Source organism: Eptesicus fuscus, chromosome 19 (genome assembly GCF_027574615.1).
Source record: "Eptesicus fuscus isolate TK198812 chromosome 19, DD_ASM_mEF_20220401, whole genome shotgun sequence".
Classification (NCBI taxonomy): domain Eukaryota; kingdom Metazoa; phylum Chordata; class Mammalia; order Chiroptera; family Vespertilionidae; genus Eptesicus; species Eptesicus fuscus.
In genome coordinates this window covers 45,073,819-45,096,775 of record NC_072491.1, presented here as the reverse complement: position 1 = coordinate 45,096,775, position 22,957 = coordinate 45,073,819, and the positions used below count along the sequence as shown (strand labels likewise).

General features: G+C 44.4%; 1 protein-coding gene across 1 annotated transcript in view; it reads left to right on the top strand.

Moving 5' to 3' along the window:
* Positions 1 to 4,111: 4,111 nt before the first annotated feature.
* Positions 4,112 to 22,957, top strand: part of ANXA13 (annexin A13) — a 40,850-nt gene continuing 22,004 nt past the window's right edge. Inside the window, exons 1-3 of the mRNA XM_008143287.3 lie at positions 4,112 to 4,126; positions 5,221 to 5,343; positions 20,026 to 20,101. Coding sequence (XP_008141509.2) covers positions 4,112 to 4,126; positions 5,221 to 5,343; positions 20,026 to 20,101 — 214 coding nt within the window. The remainder of the gene's footprint in view (positions 4,127 to 5,220; positions 5,344 to 20,025; positions 20,102 to 22,957) is intronic.

Sequence of the window (22,957 nt, the reverse complement as noted above, 5' to 3'; positions counted from 1 at the left end):
CTGGCTCTACCCCTGACTTCTCAGCCAAACCCAGTTCCTCTTCTCCTCCTGCCCACTGAACTCCTCTCTTTGGGGGTCTTCAGGTTGCTGTAACCAAGTGTCACAAATTGGGTGGCTTAAGGCAACAGAAATGTATTGTCTCACAGTTCTGGGGCCAGAAGTCCAAGATCAAGGTGCTGGCAAGGCCCTGCTCCCTCTGAAACCTGTAGAGGAGAACCCCCCAGCCACCCCCCGCCCCCTGGCCCTTCCAGGCATCTGGTGGTGGCCATCAGTCCTTGGTCTTCCTTGACTTGTAGCTAAATCACCCCAGTCTCTGCCTCTGTCATGACATGGGCTTCTCCTGTGTGTGCGTGTCTTCACGGCAATTTCCTCTTCTTATAAAGACACCAGTTAGCGTTGGCTGGTGCTTCTCAGTGTCTAAAGCATCAGCCCTAGCACTGAAGGGTCATGGGTTTGACCTCTGGTCAAGGGCACGTACCTGGGTTGCAGGTTTGGTCCCCAGCCCTGGTCGGGGTGTGTAGAGGAGGCAGCCAATTGATGTCTCTCTCTCTCTCTCTCTCTCTCTCTCCTCCCCTCCCCACCCCTGCCCCATTCTCTCTAAAAAGCAATGGAAAAAAATATCCTCAGGTGAGGAAATTTTAAAATAAATAAATAAAGACCAGGTACAATGGGTTCAGGCCCACCCTAAGGACCTCTTCTTAACTTGATTATATTTGCGAAGACCCTGTTTCTAAATAGAGTCACCTTCAGGGGTACTGAGGGTTATGACCTCAATGTGTCTTGAGGGTCAAGGGGCGGGGAGATACAATTTAACTCCTAACAGATGTGTGAGTAACATTTTAAGGAAGTGTTAGAAACTTCACCTTGGTAGTCGGAACAGAAGGAAGGACTCTGGCAGGATGGGTTTGTGACCTGCTGTGGAGACCACAAGGTTAGGGGGGATTGAGAACCTGGGCTGCCATCCCCACTGTGAGAGCCACCAAAACCCCAGAGGTGGAAATAAGTAGACCCAGTCTATTAAAGATATGACACAGCACCTGTTAATGTAGAATCGCTAAATATTTAAAATGATACAAAAAAAACCTTCAAAAGCCCTCTCGATACTCTTCTGTGCCTTCTCTACCCCTGTCGTGTCTTTCACCTTCCCCCGCAGGCATTCTCCACCTTCCCGCTGGGCCTCCAGCCCTGACATCCTCCAAGAAATTCCTGAGGCCTTCTCCTTCCCCTGCTGTTGCTTGGAATTTCCCCGGCCACCTTACTACATACCCATCCAGCTGCGGAGGAGAAAGGGAGGGGGTGCTCTTAGGAATAATGCGTTTCAGTCCATTCCAAACTCGACTCTGGGCAAATCTCAATAACTAAGAGGTGGCTATCGTGGTGGTGATCTAGAAAAATTAAAAAAAAAAAAAAAGTATGTCAGCTTCTTCCTGGGCCTCTAAGCTTTGTGTCTTTCACCTCCCTGGAGCCATGAACTGTACCAGTCTGTTCTTTACACATTTCCTGTGCTCAGTAACTCAGCATCCTGGAACAGAACTTATCTCCACATTGAACACTGCACATCCGATCGCCCTGTTCCTCCTGGACTTTGAGCTTCAGTGGTCCGGGAGGTGGGACAGGAAGGGAGGGAGAGAGACGTCACTGATCAAGGGTTCTAGGAGGGTGAGTGATGCAAAGGTTGATTCACGGAGGTGGGGCAGGGAGGACTGGGCCCTGAGAAGTCTGAGCCTGGGAAAAGGAGACAGTGATCAACGGAGCCAGAGCACAAATTAGACACTCAAGGCAAAGGAACACTGAAGGGTCAACGCGTTAGTTGTAACTTCCGTCTTCTTGTCTCCACCCCCATTCCTGGAGGGGCGTTTTGTCTTGTTTACCAGCGTCTTTCCAGCACTCACCCTCCTGCCCTGCCTGGCACACAACAGACTCCAGTCTCTTTGACCAGCTTTCATGTCTTCTAATTTGCAACGCTCTTTCCTATTGCTGAGCCTTAGCACAAACCAAAAACACTTGGTTTGACCTGGACCACCTTCTCTTTCAACGGACGTGCTCCTTTTCCTGCTTTGGCTCACGGCTTAAACGTTAGCTCCTGGAAGAACACACGTTCTATTTAAAGTAAATTGCACACACACACCCCACATGCACGTGCTAGCCTTTATCACAGCATCCTAGTTATTGTTTTCATGGCCCATACCACAACCTGCAGTGGTGTGTTTCTTGTGTAGCTCCTCCGCTTGCCTGTGTGTGCTGGGAAGAGAAAATTCACGTTCATCTTATTCATTGGTGTAGCCCCAGCAACCAGCACATCCAAAGGCTTTCAATAGATAAAGGTTAAGGAACAAAAGAATGAATATATACACTCAGAATTTAATAAACCTGTCAGAATTTTAATACGATATTACATGGGAATTTTGGCATAAACTAAAGATGGCATCTTAGGCCAGAAGAGGAAAGATGAATTATTTATTAACTATCTAGGATCGATTGAATAACCCAAACGAAAGCTGACTCTATTCCTTCCTCACTCTATATCAAAATCAGTTCCAAATGGATCGAAGATGTAAGCCTTAAAAAATGAAGTCATTAAAAGAACATGAAGAAAATGTACAAGAAGTTTTAATCATCTTAATGCAGAGATGTTTTTCTAAGCAATCCAAAGAAGGAACGATTGATATAGATAAATACATAAACACTTAACACTTTCTTCACACACACAAACACACTCAAAACATACTCAGAGACAAAAGACAAACAACAAAATAATTGTTACACTCGACAAAAGCCCTAATCTTATTATAAACCACATGTTGTTGCATATAGATAATGAAAACACTAATAACTCAAAATAAAAACAAAAGATATAAGCAGACAGAAAAAGTCATGCAAAATGGCTTTTAAAAAATGGGATATATAATTTTAAGAATATCAAAGGAAAGGAATGTACATATAAAAGTGAGGTAACCATTTTTCATCTTTGAAATAGGCAGAAAAGAAAAACCTTAATAATGTTTAGTGTTGGCCAATATGTGGAGAAATGCGCACTGGCATATTATCAGGGGGGGCAAACATTTTGTCTTTTGAAAGTCAGCCTCATCGGGTCAGCTGGTCTTTGAGCATTTTTATGTCTGTGTGAAGGGCAACTTGGCAACACTTACTGGAATTTTAAATGCACATACTCTTTGGCCAGCAATTGCATTCTAGGATTTTATTCTGCAGATAAACATGGACACATATGCAAAGATTCATGCAGAAGACCAAAACAACCGAAATGACCTTGAATAGTGGACTGATGAAATAAGGTTTGGTTCATACCCATAATAAGCTACCATATGGTCATGGGGGGAAAATATGCCAATGACATATATGTGTTTAATATAATGAAGCATACAAGATATGGAACAGAATGCATTGTACAAACTCATTTGTTGAGAGAGAGAAAAGCAGTCCAGAGATAACAGACAAACAAATAAATAGACAGACAGATACACATTTTTGGAAGAAACCACTAGGGGAGGGGCTGGGAGGTTAGGAGGGTTATTTTTCATGATAACTTTTCATATTATGAGGGGGGAAAGTTTACTAAGTGCACATATTACTTTTTTAATTTAAAAACTAGCTAAATTATAATGTTGTTAGCATAACTCAGTGTAGCCCTCAAAAAGATTTTCTTTTCTAATAAAAGTGATGTTAGTAAAATAGAAAGATTTTTCAGTCTGGTTAGTGCTTTCATTATTATAAGGTATGAAATTTTAAATGAACATGCAAAATTAAACACACACACACACACACACACACACACACACTTTCAATAACCCAGAAGTGAGACAGGTTTAGCCCTTTAGTTGTGATTAGATTATTAAACTTAAAAACCCTACACTTGATTTACTAATAAATACCTTATTATAAAAAGGGCCTGCCAAGGCAGCTTGGACAGGTTAAGCTCATTTGTAGATATGGCCACTCCCTACCCATCCCCAACAATGTATTCAAATTCAGTGCCAAAGGTTACTTATTAAACTCAAGAGATAGTATGTCCTGGGAAAACCATTATCAACTTGGCCTTTAGGAGAGCTGATCTCTTAATAAAATACAGAACAACTATCTCAGAACAACGAAAATGGGCAATCGTCATGTAAGTATTTATTGCATTTGGGAATCGAATACAGTTTTCCTTTTGGTTAAATAGCATGTGTAGAAATTTAAACTATGAAATCATAATTAATACGTTTATACTTTATGATTGTGATGACTCCTTATTACTGCTTTTCACAACAGCATACCATACTTTTAAAATGCAGTTAGGATGTATTTTTTCCCCCATTAGTCAAAAATCTCTTAGGAGGGAGATTAAGACGATGATGAAGATTCTTTTAGAGAAGTGTTTAAAACAAAGTGCCTTGCAGAGAGCAAAATGGTTAATACATATTTGGGGAATGAATGACTAGCGCTGTTAGTAGCAAAGATGCACAAAAGTTCATAGACTGATCATCAGAGTTTTGCAGGGAAGACAGGGTTCTTGCAAAGATCAGTAGACTAAGGTAAAGATACTCCTACAAGGCCATATAACTTGAATTAAAGCTGATCATATTCCAGTATTATTTCTAAACAGCATCAAATATCCAGATATTTTGCAAATATCCAGGAAATGGACTCAATATTTTACTTTTCTTCTGAAATACCTAGGCTCGTGTGAAAAAAGTGTCTAAATCACTGATAACTAACAACTGACTAAAATACTACCATTTGGAACCAACCATGCACAAGGCAGGTCACAGTAAAATCTTGGAAAATAAATAGCTAAAGCTGTTACAATGAGACTTCTCATAAGGTTTTGTTGCACGTACTATGGCTTCCCACAGCAAAAATGACTTATTGTGTAAGCACTAGGAGCAAAGAGAATAAAACTCAAAATTTTCTGTAAACTCTAACTTGGTTTATTTGGGTGTTATTTTTTTCCCTTTGCTATAAATTAAATGTGCACTCATATGGTTGCAAACCTACAAGTTTCTTCTTCAGAGAGGCATTATGTTTTAAATCATCTGTAAATAATATTACATGCTAGCCAAGATTATGAGCCTTCCAGTCAGCCTATCTTTCAAAGGAACTGAAACCTCTTCCTCTCCACTGGCAGTTTAGTAAGGCATTTCATCCCTTGAAAGTCAACCCCACGCGGCAGCTTTTGTGAGTGGTCTAGCATCTTTACGTATTTCTCTTTTGAATCCTCAGAGCCAGTCTTACTGCCTCTCAGAGGGCAGTCAGCAGTTGCCCAAAGGGGACACCCAACCCTCGGCAGCCGTGCAGCCTCTCAGCCGCCCGTCAGGGAGTGGACAGCCAGAGGCCCATCAGCCTGTAAGCACTTTCCCCCTCCAAATCATAGGTGTGACTGGGCTTTCTTTTGGGCCCAGTGTTACTCGCCACCACGTGTCATGTCGGCCCCTCTGCCATCCTGCAGTCTGGAATGTCATCACCAGGCATTACTTCCAAGCAGGGAAACATTTCCCCCAGAAAACGTCTGTTATGATATTTTCAGCTAAACTTAAAAATGTAATCTAGGCACTGAGCTTACATTTCCAACAGTGTCCCCTTAACAGTGCCTTAAAATGCACAGCGTATGGCTACAATATGGCCACTAGGACATTTCTGAAAATACTAGCAGAATTTAAGGTGTGCCCAACGAGTGAATCTGTTTGAAGACTATGTTTCTAAATGAGTAGATGCAAAACTTTTTGAGAGTACAAAACATTGTCTCAGTAATGACTTAAATGACTTGCATTAGAAAGTTACTTGAGCCCAGCTGGTGTGGCTCGGTGGTTGAGCATGGACCTATGAACCAGGAGGTCACGGTTCGATTCCTGGTCAGGGTACAGGCCTGGGTTGTGGGCTTGGTCCTCAGCAGGGGGCATGCAGGAGGCAGCTGATGAATGATTCTCATCATTGATGTTTCTATCTCTCTCTCTCTCCCTCTTCCTTCTTCTCTCTGAACTCAAAAAAACATATTTTTTTAAAAAAGAAAGTAATTTGAATATAAATTTAACACAATGCTTGTAGTTCTGAAGCAACTATATAACCAAAACAAATTTAAAAAAATTAAATACCAGTAAAACATAAGCTGGTGGTGTGCAAACGTATGTGCTTGCTTTCGTGTAATAGATGATGGTATTTTGCTGAGATTTAATGGTCTTGCTCAATGTGAAAACAGTCCTGATTGCTATGATGTGCTGTGTGACTTCTTACTTCTCCTATCACATTTCTCTGTCCAAACTACTGATAAACTTTTGTTTAATAAGACTCTCTGCAATACAATTGGGCCTTTTCTTGGCTGAAATGCATATATTAAACCTCCCTCCGTTTTTTGTTCTTTTATCATTATCCTGCACAATTAAAGTATGGCTATTTGGCAAATATACAATCATAAGTAGACACACAAATGCAGGTATTGAAATCATGAGTCTTGGTCATGATTGGCCATCCTGATGATGTAGTATGCTTTATATTGGTTTTTAAGTTATCGGCTTTCACTATGCTATTTATGAAGCCTACCAGGAGAGGTTTGAATCCCCAAGAATATGCCCACAGACCAGGGTTCTACAGATAACTGTTTGGCAAACATTGCTCTAAAGCCAACAATCTTGGCCAGGAGATTACATTTTCCAAGGTTCTGTAATATGGAATACTAGCCAATTCTGAAAACTGAAAACTGACTACTTTTTTTGCTTTACCCCCATCCTTTTGTCATCAGTAATGATTTTTTTTTTTTTAACTAAAGACCTAGTGTTTGTGATTCGCCTATTTGGAGCAGTAATAAGATACTGGGTTATTATCATTTGCTAAATCACACAATGTTCAAAGAGTCTGCTGAGCCTAGAGGGTGTATCCTTGTGCTCAATGACTTTGTGCATAGACAGAAAAATAAGATCCACAGAAAAATATGCTTCAGTTTAGCCAAATGAAATCTACCATGTGCATTGTTTTCAAGAGAATTGAAATCTAGAGGGAAAGAGAGTACTGAGAATTAGTGAGATGACTTTGCCATAGAGTGTGGCTGTAGGGAATTGGTGGAGTAATAGAGAAGGAGTGAGATATAGGGGGACCATTGATATATATATATATATATATATATATATATATATATATATATATGGAAAACCACAAACTTCAGAAGACTAACGTTTCCTGGAAAATTACTTTCAAGGCTGATGAAGACCCACCGGACAGGATTACAGTCTTGTCTTGCTACTCAAAGTGTGGTCACTGGATGGGTGGCAGCATCCACATTTTTGCCAGGGCACTTATTACAAATGTAGACTCTCAGGCCCACCCAGACCTACTGAGTCAAAATCTGCATTTTTAAACAAGATCCTCAAGTGATTTCACTGAACTGGAGAACAAGTTCTCCAACTGCACACTGGGGAGTTCGAGAAACCACAGATGTCTGAGTCCCACCCCCAGGGAGTCTGAATTCATTGGGGCCTGGGCATTGGGGTTGGTAACTGCTCCCCAGGCGATGTTCATGGGCAGCAGAGTTTGAGCAACACTGACATGGAGCACACCAGCACCCGTACAAGGACAGATCAGCACACTGCCCGCAAAGGCAGGTGTCACTGTGAGTGTCCATAAAGGAAAACTAGGAGCCTGTGAATGTGAGGACATCCGCTCAGCAACCTGCCTTGGTGTTCGTGAACATGCCACGTTTATGACTTCCTTGTGCCAATGTTTAGCCAACATAAATATTGTCTAAAAGGGAGAGCAGTTTGGGACTTGCAGCAGGTAAACACCAGGCAAGCTCAGGTGAAGGTGGATAGGAACACCTGGGAGCCACGTGACACAAGGGGAATAGGTCCGCATTCCCAAGGAAAGGAGGGAGGCTCTGGAGGCAGGTAAAAACGTGACTGGGAATTTGGGATAAAAGGGAGTGTGGTTTTAACTGAGAGCATGTGTTAAAATATGACCCCCAAAGCCAAAGAAACGAAGTGAACCCCAAGCAGAAACCAGCCTAGACCAGGCAGCCATACCTCTCTGATCAGGAAAACTTGTATTCCAGAAAGTTAGTCCTCAGAACGCCACCATGAGTGTAAGAGGAAACAAAGAGGCCCTTGGGCGTCAAATGATGGCATCCACTATAGCACGCCTTCTTTGATTGGAACGAAAAGAAAGATAAAAATGTTTAAACAAATGTAAAGAAATAATTAATAGGTTCGGATCCAATGCACATTTAAACTCCCTTCCCAGGGGAAATAATAAGATCCATTGTTTTGATTCTGATTGAGACAGAAATTTGCTCAAAGCAAATTTAGCTATTTCACCTCGTTTCCTTTTCAGCAAATCCGAACCTGTTCATATCATTGATTATGCTCTACTGCACAGCACCATTCAGTGCTGCACTGGCCCAGCTCAGCCCCCCAATATTTTCTCTTTTCAATTCCATCTGACCCACTTGTCATTGACTCTTGAGGATTCCAGAGCACACTAGCTTCTTTTTTTTTCCTGCAGGCAATGAATCCTGAGTTCATACCTTCATTAAATTGGCAAAGAAAACAGCCTTTGGCAATAGAAGAAGGAAATGGATAATTCTTTTCTAGTGAGAAAAGTGCTTCATTTTTCATAACTCTTGAAGGCATGGTTTCTTTCACGGTTGAGAAATAGCCATCATCTCCTCACTACCACACTATCCTCTAGTTTCACTTTTGTTGATGCAATACAGCAGTAACTGGATAGCTAGAGGTTTAACTCTCTTCAGGGGTCTCTAACTCCCCAAACAATCTGTGGACAACCTCAGAGCAGACAGTCATTTTCACCAGGACACAAAATCTTGTTTCCAGACAATGCATGTTATTCTGCCTCTAGAAGGAACTCTGAGTTCTCTGGCCCAACATAATACTAAAGGGCCCCTAAGAATGAGTCAGCTGAGGCTGCTGGTGGAGGCTGTGATGCCTCCGACAACTGTGATGCAGACAAAGAAGCAGGGGGGTGATGACAGGCCTCTCCCTTTGGACTGACTTGAACTCCAATTCTTCCTCCTAGTTACCTCATCCCTGCATTCGTCTTTCAGATTTGTCATCTGGGCTGCTTAAAAAAAAATTAATGACACCATGGTCCACTTCTAATCTTCCCTTTTAGGTAACCACCACAGTTTGTTCCTTGTGACTGGGATCTTGCTTTAGTTGGTACCTATGTGCCATTTACCAGGAGAAGCTCAGCCTTCTCAACACCCTTTAAACTAACGTGTTGACCCTTAGCACCTTAGATCTTGGCACTATTGACATTTGGGGCCAGAGGGTTCTTTGTTGTGAGAGGCTATCCTGTGCCTTGTAGGATTTTTGGCAGAATTCCTGGCCTCTATGACTGGATGCCAGTAGCACCTCTCCTATTGGTGACAACTAAAAATGCCTCTAGACATTGCCAAGTGTCCCCAGGGAGGCAAAATCGCTCCTAGTTGGTTAAGAATCACTTCATTAGACACAGATGGGAAAGCAAGGCTATTGGGTAGAAGATGACCCCATAATATCTTTATCTGGCTGAATTTCCACCAGCAAACATGAATCTCTGCCCCTCTGGCCCAGGCATTCCCCCATACTGATTGCCTCTTTTATCACCAGGTAAAAGCCAACTCATCTTGAACACTGACCCTTGTATCCCTGTCGGTGACAACTGAGAGGCAGCGGTTTCCCCCCAAATGGCTGTTAGCCCATTAGTAACTGCTGATGGTCAGGGTGAGAAGGCTTTTCTGCAGAAATACCCAGGAATGAGGCTGCTGAGCTGCTGGTTTTCCTGCCTAGATGAGCAAGGCTCACCTAGAAAGATACTGAGTGAAACTCACCTCTCTGTTTGGGCATAGCCCCCATCCAATCTCCTTATACCAGAGCTCACTGCACTGTAGGCCCATCTCATCGTATGCATTTCTAAGTACATTGTCAGTACTTTCAGAAATAACAGTGCCGAAAAATCTTCTTAAGGTCAGGTCTCAACCCCATAGTCACCTTTGACTGGTAAATATCACATTGACTGGTAAATATCACACTGACATGTACAACCCAGGGCATAGGCTAAGAAAGCTTATTTTTCTGGAAGCAACCTAACTATATCAACCTTCATCAAAAGATGTTCTTAATATGACAACATATAAGTAACCTAAAACTTAGGAGAAAGATCATTTTTTAATCTAGAAAGTTTCACTCAATTTTCATAGTCATTGTCAACATATGTAAGTAAATCATATTGAGATGTGATCTAAGCCAATGTTTTGTTTTGCTTTGTTTTTCCAGCCTTATCTGCCAATGATGCAAATATTCCTACTCATTTAGACTGATGGCCAATACTTAATTTATACATGGCATTTTGAGATTGTGTCTTTGAAAAGATGAATCAATAGCAATAAACAGCTCCATGCATTCTCAGAACACTGCTAAGGTTGAGCAGAGCCCAGGTTTCCTAACATACTTACCTAGCTATCTGGTCTACCTCCTGATTAATAGATTTCTAAAGTGGGGGAGGTACAAGAGGGAAGAGGATCTAAGAATGGAGGAATCAGCTTTGCCATTAATCAGTGTGACCATGGAGAATCTTAATTAAAATGGAGCAATAACTACATGGTATAATGTCAAATATTCTTCTAAAATTGAAACTGTGCCTAAATATAGCCAACAGAGTATACTGCAATATATATATTTTTTCTATTTAATGGCTTTACTTTTTCTCTGATGAGCATTTGAGTAGATTTTGATTTAAAAACCCCCTAAAAGCAAGACTTTATCAAATTTACTGTTCCAAAGAAACTGTACCCAAGAAACAGTCAACTTAATAAAGCAATATCCCACTAATCATCCAAGATTCATGTTTAAAAATGTGAATGGCCCCTCTGTTCTGTTTCAAATTGCCCATCCATGTCTACTAAACATGTCTATGTAAATGTCACAAGGATATTTTCTGACTCTGAATTCATGAACTTTAATAGCACAACACTTTGCATCACACTAACTGGTTTCAAATACAAATAAATGATCAGTTAGAGGTTTAAAAAATTATCCTGAGAGAGAAGAGTTTAGGGTTTTTCCATAAGCAAGTAGGTGACTCTGGGAAGACTTAACAAGCAGGTCTCAGTTTATCTGTAAAATATGAGGATTGGGTACATTCACTGTTTCTCAAACTTCAGATGCCAATATGACCTTTACACAGCTAGTAAGTGATAGAATCTATACTAATAAAAGCCTAGGTGGCCCTTGCCTGTGATGTCATCACAAGATGGCCACCACAATATGATCACCATAAGATGGCCACCACAAGATGGCCACCACAAGAAGGCTGTGTGCACAGCAGAGGTGGGGCCTGTCGGCTGCTCTGCATGGTGAGGCTTGGGGGTCCCACAGCTCTGCGTGGCATGGAGGAGGCAGGTAGCGGCAGGGGAGGGCAATTGTGGGAAATCGGGCTGGCAGGGGAGGGCAGTTGGGGGTGATCAGGCCGACAGGGGAGCAGTTAGGCGTCAATCAGGCCGGCAGGGGAGCAGTTATGGGGCAATCAGGCTGGCAGGCAGAAGCGGTTAGGGGCAATCAGGCAGGTAGGCAGGCGAGCGGTTAGGAGTCAGTGGTCCTGGATTGTGAGTCGGACATCCTCCGAGGGGTCCCAGATTGGAGAGGGTGCAGGCTGGGTTGAGGGACACTCCCCCCCCCCACCCCCCAATGCATGAATTTCGAGCACTGGGCCTCTAGTTCAAACATAATCTGGATCCAGGATTATATATATTACTAGAGGCCCAGTGCATGAAATTCATGCACGGGGGTGAGGGAGTCCCTCAGCCTGGCCTGCAACAATGCCAGCGTCCCGCATCCCAGCCGGCCTCTGGCCAGTGCCTGCCCACCCACCTTTCCTCCCTTCGTGGGCCAGGGCGCGCGGGATGCTAGGGCTCATCGCCGGGGCGACGCCACCAGCATCCAGTACCCCAGCCGCTATGGGCGCCGCCATCTTTGTGACAGAGTGATGGTTAATTTGCATATTACCCTTTTATTAGATAGGACATGCCACATCTTTTTTTTTTAATCTATTGTGAATAATGCCAGAATGAATCACATTGCCTTATTTCATCTTCCTGAGATTCTGCTGGGTAGGGCAGGAATTGGTCCCAGTTTACAGATGAGAAGCAGAAAATGTGATTCTGTTTGGCTCAGAAGAAATATTGGGAGCAGAACTGGACAGTAAGGCCTCTCCACAAACACTCTTTGCCCACAGGAGAGGTCTTTGATTTTTACTTCACTTCCCAATGTTTCATGGTCATGAACATTTATAATCCCACAATCTATGCAAGGGGTCCTTGGCTTCCCTGGTCATCAGAGAAGTAGCAGGTCTCAACTGGTGTTTCTGTAAAAAGACCAGTGTTCTAAGAGTTGAACTGAGCTTTTCTACCATTAAATTGTAAAAAAAAATTTTGACAGGGACAAAAAAAAAAAAATGGTGAATAAGTTAATAGTGGAGTTTCTGGAACCAGATTGTGTAGGTCTGAATTCCATCACTTACTAGCTGCATGACTTCTGGCAAGTTATTCACCTCTTCATGTCATGATTTTCTCATCTGCAAAATAGGAGGTAGTAATACCTACCTCTCAGGATAAATGAGTTATTATATGTGAACTGTTTGGACTAGTGCCTGGCACATAGTGTTTTATAGTCTGCTGTCATTCTCAATTTTATGTGTTTCTCCCATAAATTTCTCTTAAACTCTAAGCTCCTGCTATTACTTATCGATAGGTACAAAACGGGTTCTGATTTTGGACAAAATTATGTAATCAGTTTTAAAGGTGCCTCACAAAGCACCATGTCAAGAGCTCATTCAACACTCCATGGGACTCAGGTCAAGGTGGGAGGAAGTGATAAGAATAACATTGAGCACTCACCACGTGCCAAACATTTTTGATACAAATCTTTACAACAACCCACAAGAAGGTACTATTATTACCACCTTTCAAATGGGAAAATAGAGACTTAGAAAGTATAAGGAGAGAAATAGCATCATGCCAGGTTCAAGGGTGGATATCTTGGGAAAGGGGTACCTATATGACCACAAGGAAGTCTCTTTCCCAAACTGGACCTCAGTTTCCCCAACTCTATAATGACCTTAAAATCTACACAAACCAAGTTAAGCCCAAAGTGCCAACATTGGCTCAAGGTGCCATTTACTAGCAGTGGGAATGGTCACTGCTTACACTGAGGAGAATTCAGGGAAGTTCAAGGCTCTCCCCAGCGCAACCCTCACCTGCCCCCATATTGCTCCTGCTCATAAGCCCAGGCCACTACCTGGTTTGAATCCTGGCTCTCATTTTTAATCTCCTCAGCCTCCTCCCGATTTCACGTCTGCTAGAACAGCAGTCCTCTTTAGAGGCATGCATAATGAGCCCTCTGCCCTCTGTCCCCAGCACTTCCTCAGAGCCCTGCTGTCTCAGAGCCTGGACACCAAGCAACACTCTCAAATATTTACTGAGCAGACTGCAGCCACCCAGGGCCACTGCACTGGGAAGCGCAAACAATCAAAAGGCCACTCCCATTACATTTTGATAATATTTCAGAGTTTACAAATGAGCCTGACATGCTGTCACCACGCATCCCACCTCCTACGTGCCACCAACCTAGTGCTCACTGTAATCTGGCATGCGCCACCGCATCCCAAACGCGACTGCATCCAAACCTCACACCACCCTTGAGTCAGTGGATGCTTCTCCACTTTAAAGACAGACAACAAAGGCTCAGAGAGATGTGTCAACTTCCCCACCATCATACAGCCGGCGAGGGGCAAAGCGCAACTGAACACAGTAGGTCTGACTCCCAAGTCCACACCAGGTCATTAGACCAACCATGTTTGCTCTGCAGTGGCACGGTGACAGGTCATAGTAAGCACATATGTGCAGAGACCCTGGAAGCATCACGCTGTAGCTCTCCCTGGAATGTCCTTCCCTCACCCCAGCCCTCCCCTTCCTCACCACCCCCCTGGCCTAACTTCTATGCATCTTTCAAAAACCAGCACAAATGTCAACTTCTCCATAAAAATCCCTTTTTCTCTTCTCAGCTATTTGCACCCAACTGTTTACCAACCCATAATGCAGTTGTCATTGATCTACTTCCACCTTTATTTCCCTGGGGACGAGGGTTTCATAGATCACTAAGTCCCCTGGCCTGGGGTGGTGAGCACCACACAATAGATCTTCAGCACTTGTCTGTTGAGGGCAGGAGAGGGAGAGAAAAAAAAAGGGGGAGGAGGAAGGAGAAAGGGAAGAAGGAAGCAGAGAAAGAAAAGGGAAGAGAGGAAGCAGCGAGAGTGGGAGGAACTGTTCCGAGGACAGTCTGATTTGCCTGCCGCCTATTGCTTTTTAATTAATTCAGTGTCTCTCAGGAGGCAGTGCAGTCTTATTTTCCACTTGGGATGCTATCCAAATAGAAGATCAAGTCACCCGGCTGACAGTGCACAGCCTTTCTTAAGGCTGGCTCCTGGAAAATCCTGGTTCCCATATAATACACAAAGCAAGCACTTTGCAAACCATATCCGTCACAACTTTTCCACACACTCCATCCCCAGGGTTTGCTGCAAGCTGGAGGAAGACTTCTTTAAATGTCCCCTTTCCATCAGAAGAGCGTAGACTTCCTTAACTTGCACTGGGACAGAAGCCCTTGGCCACGTGTCTGTTTCTCCACTCTGCCCTTCCCACTGTGGGTATCAGAACCTGATACAAGAGCAGAGCATGCTCCGGGGCAGTGGATGCCAGATGCTGGCACATCCCTGAGTCCTTTCCCAGAGATGGTATGTTCACTATTCTTTCCGTCCAGGTGACACTGCTTCTGAGGCCTATAGCTCCTCCGTTTATTTCTATACTTCCTTCCTCCAGAGAAGGGGAGCATTCATTTCCTTGTTTTAGAAGCAGGATCATAGACACACAGAGAAGTGACATGGAGGCATGCTAGAAGGAAGACACACCAAGATCGGCCATCCCCAGCGTATCATGACCAGGCAGGACCTTCTGTGGGTGAATAGTATCTGGTTCCACGTTGCACCTGACACACTGACTCAGGCAGCACTTCACCAGGTACCAGGTTGCGTCTCACACTCAATCAGGTGTGAACGACCACCCTTGTCCAATGAGACTGATTAACAAGCGTGGACTTGGGGTGTCGTCCTGAGTCCCCAGGACTTCACAGCCTTAACTGCCCCGTGTGAAATATATGCCTGGAACTCTAGATCCAAATTGCAGGGGATCAATGAAAAACTGATCGTCAGAGCGCCACAGACAAGATGAAAACCTCTCGAGCAGGAAAGGGATTAACATATTCTAGAAAATTCATTGGCGATCTGCCTCCAACAAATATCGCTTACATTCATTAAGCACACACTTTCTGCTAGGCTTTTCTTTTTTAAATTCAGTATATTTTTATTGATTTAAAGAGAGGAAGGGAGAGGGAGAGATAGAAACATCAACGATGAGAAAGAATCATTGATTGGTTGCCTCCTGCACACCCCCTACTGGGGATTGAGCCTGCAATGTGGAATCGAACCTGGGACCCTTCAGTCCACAGGCCGGCGCTCTACCCACTGAGCCAAACCAGCTGAGGCTAGGCTTCATTTTAGATGCGTGGCACGAATGACTTCACTTAAATTCTCACCAAAGTCCTGCGAGGCAGGCACTATTATCATCCCCATTTTATCATAAGGAACCCACAGCACAGAGGGGTTCCCAAACCTGCCCAAGGTCCCCAAGTACTAAGCAGTCACTGGATTATGACTAGAAAGCCGTGTCCTTAAGCTTGACTATTATGTGCTCAATGGCCACCTGGTGAATCAAAGTTCGCAGAGTTGAAATCTGAAATCATTACAAGACAAAAACCAAGGGATGGCCCAAAGAAGCAGAGGAAGGCTGGCATCTGCGTGGCCCTCTCTCTCGCAGGCATTTGAAACATTATGTCATGTGAGTCTCCAATCTTACAAGGCAGACACTGCCCCCACTTTACAGATAAGGAAAGGGAGGCTAAAGGTTAATGGTCCAAGTTCACAGGGCTGCTACGCGGCAGACCCACATTTAAACTTGGATTCACGTGGGCTGAGAGCCCAGACTTCTGTAATCATTTTTATTAGCATCTAACGTCTTGTCTTTTTTATGTGTCTCCTGAGTATCAGTACAAATCCTATTTTTTTAAAAAACAAAAAAACCTATTATGACTCGTAGTTGGAAGCAAGTGAAATATGTGTGTATTTGCCAAAACCCTCACAAACATGTCTGTCCCCATCCTGGAGCCCCCTGCACCCCCATTTTGAGTCTGACTCACATTCCTGCAGACCTGCTCCATGTGGACGTTCTGCTTCGTGGCCTCGAGTTTCAAAAAGGCAATCTGATTGGCAAACAGGCCCGAGGCCCCGTAGCCAGCTGCCTGGCCCCCTGACAATGAACAATGGATGTGGAATGTCTGTTCTGTATACACTCCGGAGAAGCTGGTTACCCAGCTCATCAGAGCAAGCCCAGGGCACCCCGATGCATCAACACTGGCCCTGACGGATGACTATGTCCATTGTGGGGGCAGTGCCCGCCACGCCGAGGGGAAAATTCCAAGCAAACTGTTTTCTTTTCCCCTTTTTAAAAAATCATATCACATGATTCCTTCACTCTGACATGAAATATCCTGCTGTGACGAGGAACAGGACCAGATGGTCTTGGGATCAGGAAAGCTAACCAGCATGGCTAACAGGGTTCCTAGAAGGAACCAGGGGGTGGTGATTAGCCCTGCTGATGGTCATGCAGCTGATGTACACTTTCATGCCACATTTGTTAAGCAAAAAAGAAAGAAAGAAAATCTCAATATACCTTTATGCCTACCAGGAGGCTCAACACTCTCCCCGGCAGCCCCCAGAGAGCAGTTATTTCAGCCCGAATGGTATTTACCTTTCGGCCCTGGATAAACAAGCTGGGTGTTTTCAGAGGTTCGTTTCCCATCCCTCAGCTCCTGTAACTCTATTTTCCCTAGGAAAACAGGGATTAGAGGCAGGAATGTCACTTCATACCTGACAGTCAGACAGTCCTGGTTCCAGCCCTGGCCGTGACTCGGCCCTCACCCCGCCAGGTGATCTCAAGCAAGTCTCCACGTGGCACCTGCAAGCCCAGGCAGCATCTTAGTGCAAATGAGAAAACGTGTCCCTCTGGGCAAGAAGCAGCGCTGCCAGCACCAGCTCAGCAAGGGTGACCCCACCTGGACTCCAGCCCTGCGCCCGTTGGCCAGGCCCCCGGTGGGGCACAACCTCACAACCTGTGTCTCTATTTCAATTTGTCAGTTGTGAAGCGGGACAGATAATAGTTCTCTGCACTGCTGAGGCTGAAATGACATCCAGAACATTATATGAATCAGTCTGTTAATAAGAGATTTCTGCAGATTTCAGTCTGTTAACCAGAGATTTCTGGTTCAATTCCACCTCTCTTCCTGAGGCCTCCATAATGCTTCTAATGAAAAGCACGGACACCATTTACCTCTCCGAGATTACCCGCATTCCCACACTCAGAAAACCACCCCTCCCAGACTTTCATCAAAAAGCAGGGCGGGTGCCCTGGCCGTGTGGCTCAGTTGGTTGGGCGTCATGCCATGCACTGAAAGGTTGCCAGTTTGATTCTTGGTCAGGGTATATGGCTGGGTCTTGAGCTTGATCCCCAGCAGGGGGCATGCAGGAGGCAACTGATCAATGTTTCTCACATTGATGTTTCTCTCTCCCTCTCACTTCCTCTCTCTCTGAAAATCAATAAAAAGTCTTAAAAGGAATGGGGGGGAAAAAAGGCAGGGCAGGCTTTGGAAGTGTGAAGCAGTTAGTTACACAGGGCCCCACACTCAGTAGTCACCGTCTTAAAATTTTTAATCATTTCTGAACAAGGAGCCTTACATTTTCATTCTGCACTGAGCCCCACAAATGACGTCGCTGGTCCTGCCACCACGTCCTCGGAAGCACCAGATAGCTTTCTTATATTGTGGCCCAGAGAAGACTGGGACGGGAGACTGGGATATGTCACTCCGCTGCTGGACACGAAGGCCCCGGTCACAGAGTGTGAGGCGGGATGGCGCACTGGGCCCAAGAACATGGGCCTGAAGAGACACGGTGAGCTGGGCGCAAGCCTGCATCCCGCAGACCTCAGACCAATTCCCTAGCCTGTCTGAAGCCAGCTCTCCTGACCTGTAAAGCAGATTACTAAGGCCCGCTCTTCCCTGTGAATAATGAAGAAAGGTCTGTAATGAAGACGCTGTCTGGCACGTGGCAGGTGCTGAACAAATGGAAGGTCCCCTCCTGACTTGTGTTGGCGACACCTACTTCCGGATGGGCCAGCACTTACAATCTAAAGGCCGGGAGGCGCCAGGTGGCCATGAAGATCCCTTTGGCTCCAGGATGACACGATTCTCCATTACCCAAGGCCTAGACGCCAGGCCTCCCCCAGTCCATGGATATTACTCAGGACACCTTTGATTGCAAGGGTGGAAACCTGTATTAAGAGAAAGTGATAGTTTGCTACTTAATGAAACTGCGAAGTACAAGGGTCTAGGGCCTAGGCAGTGTTGTACGTGAGGATTTATACAATGTTACTCAATCACTCTTCTCTCTCTCTCTCTCTCTCTCTCTCTCTCTCTCTCTCTCTCTCCCCTCCCAACCCCCATATTTTTACTCTTTTTACCTCTGCTTTGTTTCATTCTGAACTCATGTTCCCTTCATGTAGTGGACAGTGTGGCTGCCAGCAGCCCTAGACCCACACTCTCTAGCTTAGCAAGCCCAGTGGGGACAGACATATCTCTCTCAATATCTATATAGCAACCGAGGGAAAGACTCTAATTGATGCTGCTTGGATTACCCACTCCTGAACCAGCCACAACTGCCAGAGTGACAGGGTTTGTGTCCAACCAAGAGCAAGACAATGAGGCCCAAGCCCTACAACCGACAGTCCAATGAGATCATGCGAGCTAGAGATGCCAGACAGATAAATGCAACATGACCACTGGGCCTTATGTGTGTGCTATTCATTCTTAATAGGAGCCATGGGACATGAAGGGAGGGAGAGGGGACTCGGTGGTGTAGATGGAGCCCTTAAACTGGCCTTCACCGAAGGATGGGAAACAGTGACACCTCCTCAAGGAGAGTCTCTGTGAGGAAAGACAAAGCACTGAGAAATGCAGGGTGTGTTCAAAGCTACTAGTTGCATAACTGCAATTAACCTTTAAAATTTTTACAGTGATGTATTTATTTTCATGTTTATCTTTTGTTTAGTCAAATGATCCTGGGTTTGCATTTTAGTGCTAATAGAAGTTTCCTTCTTAAAATAACTTGAAGTAAAAACAAAGAAGGTTGGTTGAAACAAAAATATTAAACAAATAATAATGTAGATCATAATGTAGAATTAAGGAGCTGTGGACAAATCAGTGCATGTATTATGCCAATGACTGAAGTGTGAGAAACATTAGCTTAGTATATACACAGAACTTTCTTTCCCCAAGGAGCAGTGAAAACCAGTAACTATGCTGTGGCTGGTCTATATGGTACCTCTGCTTAACTAAATATTGTCTTTCCTTGTGTGAATGGCAAAGCTTTACTCCCAGGCCACCAAGTGGATCTGGAATAAGATCCTAGAATCTTCAGCTTCTGCATGGCAACACCTATTCCCTAGACATACTTGTGTCTCATGGCAAAAGGGGGAACCACCATGTAGGACATTGGCCCACTGCATTATACTCTGTTTCAGAGACAGTCACACAAAGGTAGAGTTGATATGAAAATCACTCAGCCCAGAGTTTGCCAGGCTGATTGTCTTTGAGAACAGAGGGGCCTATTCTCCATGGCTATCCAAGGCCAGCTGGCCCAAGGAGTACCAGCCATCTCTCTGAGGCCAGTGTCCCCAGCTGATTTCCACATATACCCACATGTAAAGTGGCAGCTGGTCCCTCATTTGCATACCTGCTTGCTCTTCTAATTAGCTACCGATTTTGGCCACAGATAATTTAAGAATGCCTATTATTGTCCACTCTCCTGTTCAATTATTTTCTGCAGGCCAAAGAGAGAAGTCATCAGGGTTTTGATGTGAATCGAGATGCCAAAAAGCTGAACAAAGCCTGCAAAGGAATGGGTATGGAATGTATTTTGTTTGCTAATTTACTTTTGAAGTTGATTAAATTTGATCTCATGTCCAACTTTCCCATGATTTTAGGGAGATGACTTCCCAGTTAACTTGTGTCCTCTAGGGCCTAGAGTCTAGGCTAACCCAAGTTGATTACTTCTAAGGTTCTCTATAAGATTCCAAAGTTATAATCAGATCTTATTGCTTTTCAGGATTCGATATAACAGTTAGAAATTGGATAGTATGACATTTAATTTGCCCTGGAGGTGGAAGAAAATTCAGGAGAAGTATAGTTCATGAATGCTAATGTCATTTAAGCCCCTCGTATTCCTCCTTTATTGCCCAAGAAATGTTGTGAGGTCTCAAAGGAGTTGAGGTTGGAAAAGATCTGGAAGGGAAGTGGTAGAAGAGATTTCTACATAGTAAGTATTCTTAAATAAATCAGAAAGAGAGGGAAGGAGGGAGAGAGAGAGAGAGAAGAGCGAGAGAGAGAGAGAGAGGAGAGAGAGAGAGAGAGAGAGAGAGGAAGAGAGAGAAAGGGAGCTGGAAATGAAGGATGTTAACCAGGTTGCTTGGTTTGGTGCATCAGAGGAAAGCTCAGCAGAGGGTAGCTGCCCCTATCTTAAATCCAGACCTGGCCAATCTTGTATTTGAACAACTGTTGGGATATATATTTGCCTGGAAGGGACAGGATGTTTATAGTTCTGAGTTCTGCAGAGTGGCTGAGCCAGCCTCACAGGTGCTTCCCTGCTGCCTCTTGAGTGAGGTCCTAACACCTGGATGTGGGTTGGAACCAAGAGCTGAAGTGGGTGTGGGAATGATTCAGCTGTGGTTAAAGAAAAATCCCCACATTCTCAGCCCACCATGCGAGTGTAGTTCAGTAAGCACAGGTGGGACACCTACCGAATGGCAGCCATGCAGTGTTCTCTCCCCGCTTTTGGATGTGTCTGGATGTGGCCACAAGGTGGGACCACTCTTGCGTTGGTCACTGTTGTAGAGCACCTTCTAAGTGCCAAGTGCCAAGCAGGGTACTGCATGCCCATCATCTTGTATAATCCTCCCAACAACCCTGTAAAGTTGTATTATAATAATGTAACAGATGAGAATGCTGAGGCTCTGAGGTTAATTATCTTGCTCAAGGCCAAAGAGTTATGAAATGAGGGTGGGTGAACAGAAACTAGGGCCATCTTGGAAAGCTATTATTTGGTCGAAGGTCTAGCATTCCAACCTTTACCAAGAAGCACAAGCCAAAACAAAATTGTATCATTGGCAAAAGTTGTCAGCAAGACCATGCACCCATCTCATTGATATACCATCCCTACCAGGACTGGGTTTAAATGTCCAGGGACTTGCTGTCCAACAACCACAAAGGTGAGCCATGTAAGTCATTTAAATTTTTTAAGAAGCCAAATTTTAAAAGAAAAAAAAAGTGAAATTAATTTGAATTATAAATTTTAGTTAACTCAATACTGCATCAAAAGTATCCCAGCAATCAATATAAAAATCATTAATGAGATAATTGACATCCCTTTTTTCACATTAAATCTTCAAAATATGATATGTATTCTACACTCACAGAACATTTCAGCTTGGAACAGCCACAGTTCAAGTCCTCAACAGCCACATGTATCCATTGTATGGAGTAGAGCAGGTCTAGGGGCCCCATAATTCAAAAGATTATGTGTACTTTCTACCCACTCACCACCTACTCAATTCAAAATAATAAGAATGCTATACCACAAAATAACATTTGATTTTTTCAAAGAGCAACATGAAACTTAGAGATTTCCTTGTTGTTTCTTTGGTGTCTCTCCTCTCCTTTCCTAAGGAGTGACTGGTCTGGGTCTTGGGGGGCAACAGACCCTGACTGTCCCCCCAATGCTGATGCTCTTTGTCAGGCCTTCCTCTCAGGCCTCTGTGTCCCTCTGCTGCCCACATCCCAGCAGGACCCTTCTGAAGACAATGCTTTAATCCTGAGAATGTATGGACCCCAACGTAAAAGGCTGTCTGCCATTCTCCCTCACAGAAACAGAAACAGGATCTCAGAGAGGAAAGCTGCCACGGAGATGTTCTAGTCCCCGGCTTCTCAAACCTAATGTGCTTTTGAGTCTTCGTTAATATGCAGGTGCTGATTGGGTGGACCTGAGGGGTTTCGGAGATTGTCCATTTCCAGTGAGTTCCCTGGTGGTGCTGATGCAGCAGGTCCTGGAACCTCACTTTGGGGCACGGGGTCTAGTCCATGTGAGGTCCACGGAGAGGAAGCAATGCTGCTCAAACCACGCAGGAGCCGACCTTGCCACCCTGAGCCCAGGCTCTTCCCCCTCCCCAGGCGTGGGGATGCACTTTGGACCTGGATTTGAGCTACTGCTCTGCCCCTTACTGGTGCCCTGACCTTCGTTGTCTTGTCTACAAAATGGGGCTAATGTTGTCTCCGCACAGGGAGGCGCTGAGGATAAAGCAGGCAGCACAGGGCCCAGCACCTCACTGGCCCTCACTACATGCTCATTTTCTCCTTTTCAACAATATGCTCAGATCCAAAGTCCACACAAAGACGATTAGATTAGTATGAGCGCGAAGAGGCCCATCCTTGTGCGGTCCTTATTCTCTATTGCTGAGGGTGTACCATGTTAAATGGTGCCCATTCCCTCCTCTCCCAAAAAACATGTCCCCCTGGGAACTGTGATATGACCTTATTTGGGAAAGGGTCCTTGCATATGTAATTAAGGATTTTGAGATGAGATCATCCTGGACTACCTGGGTGGTCCCTAAATCCTTTGACAGGTGTCTTTAAAGGAGACAGAAGACAAGACCCAGGGAGAAGGCCAAGTGAAGACAGGCAGCGATGCAGACACAAACCAAGGAACA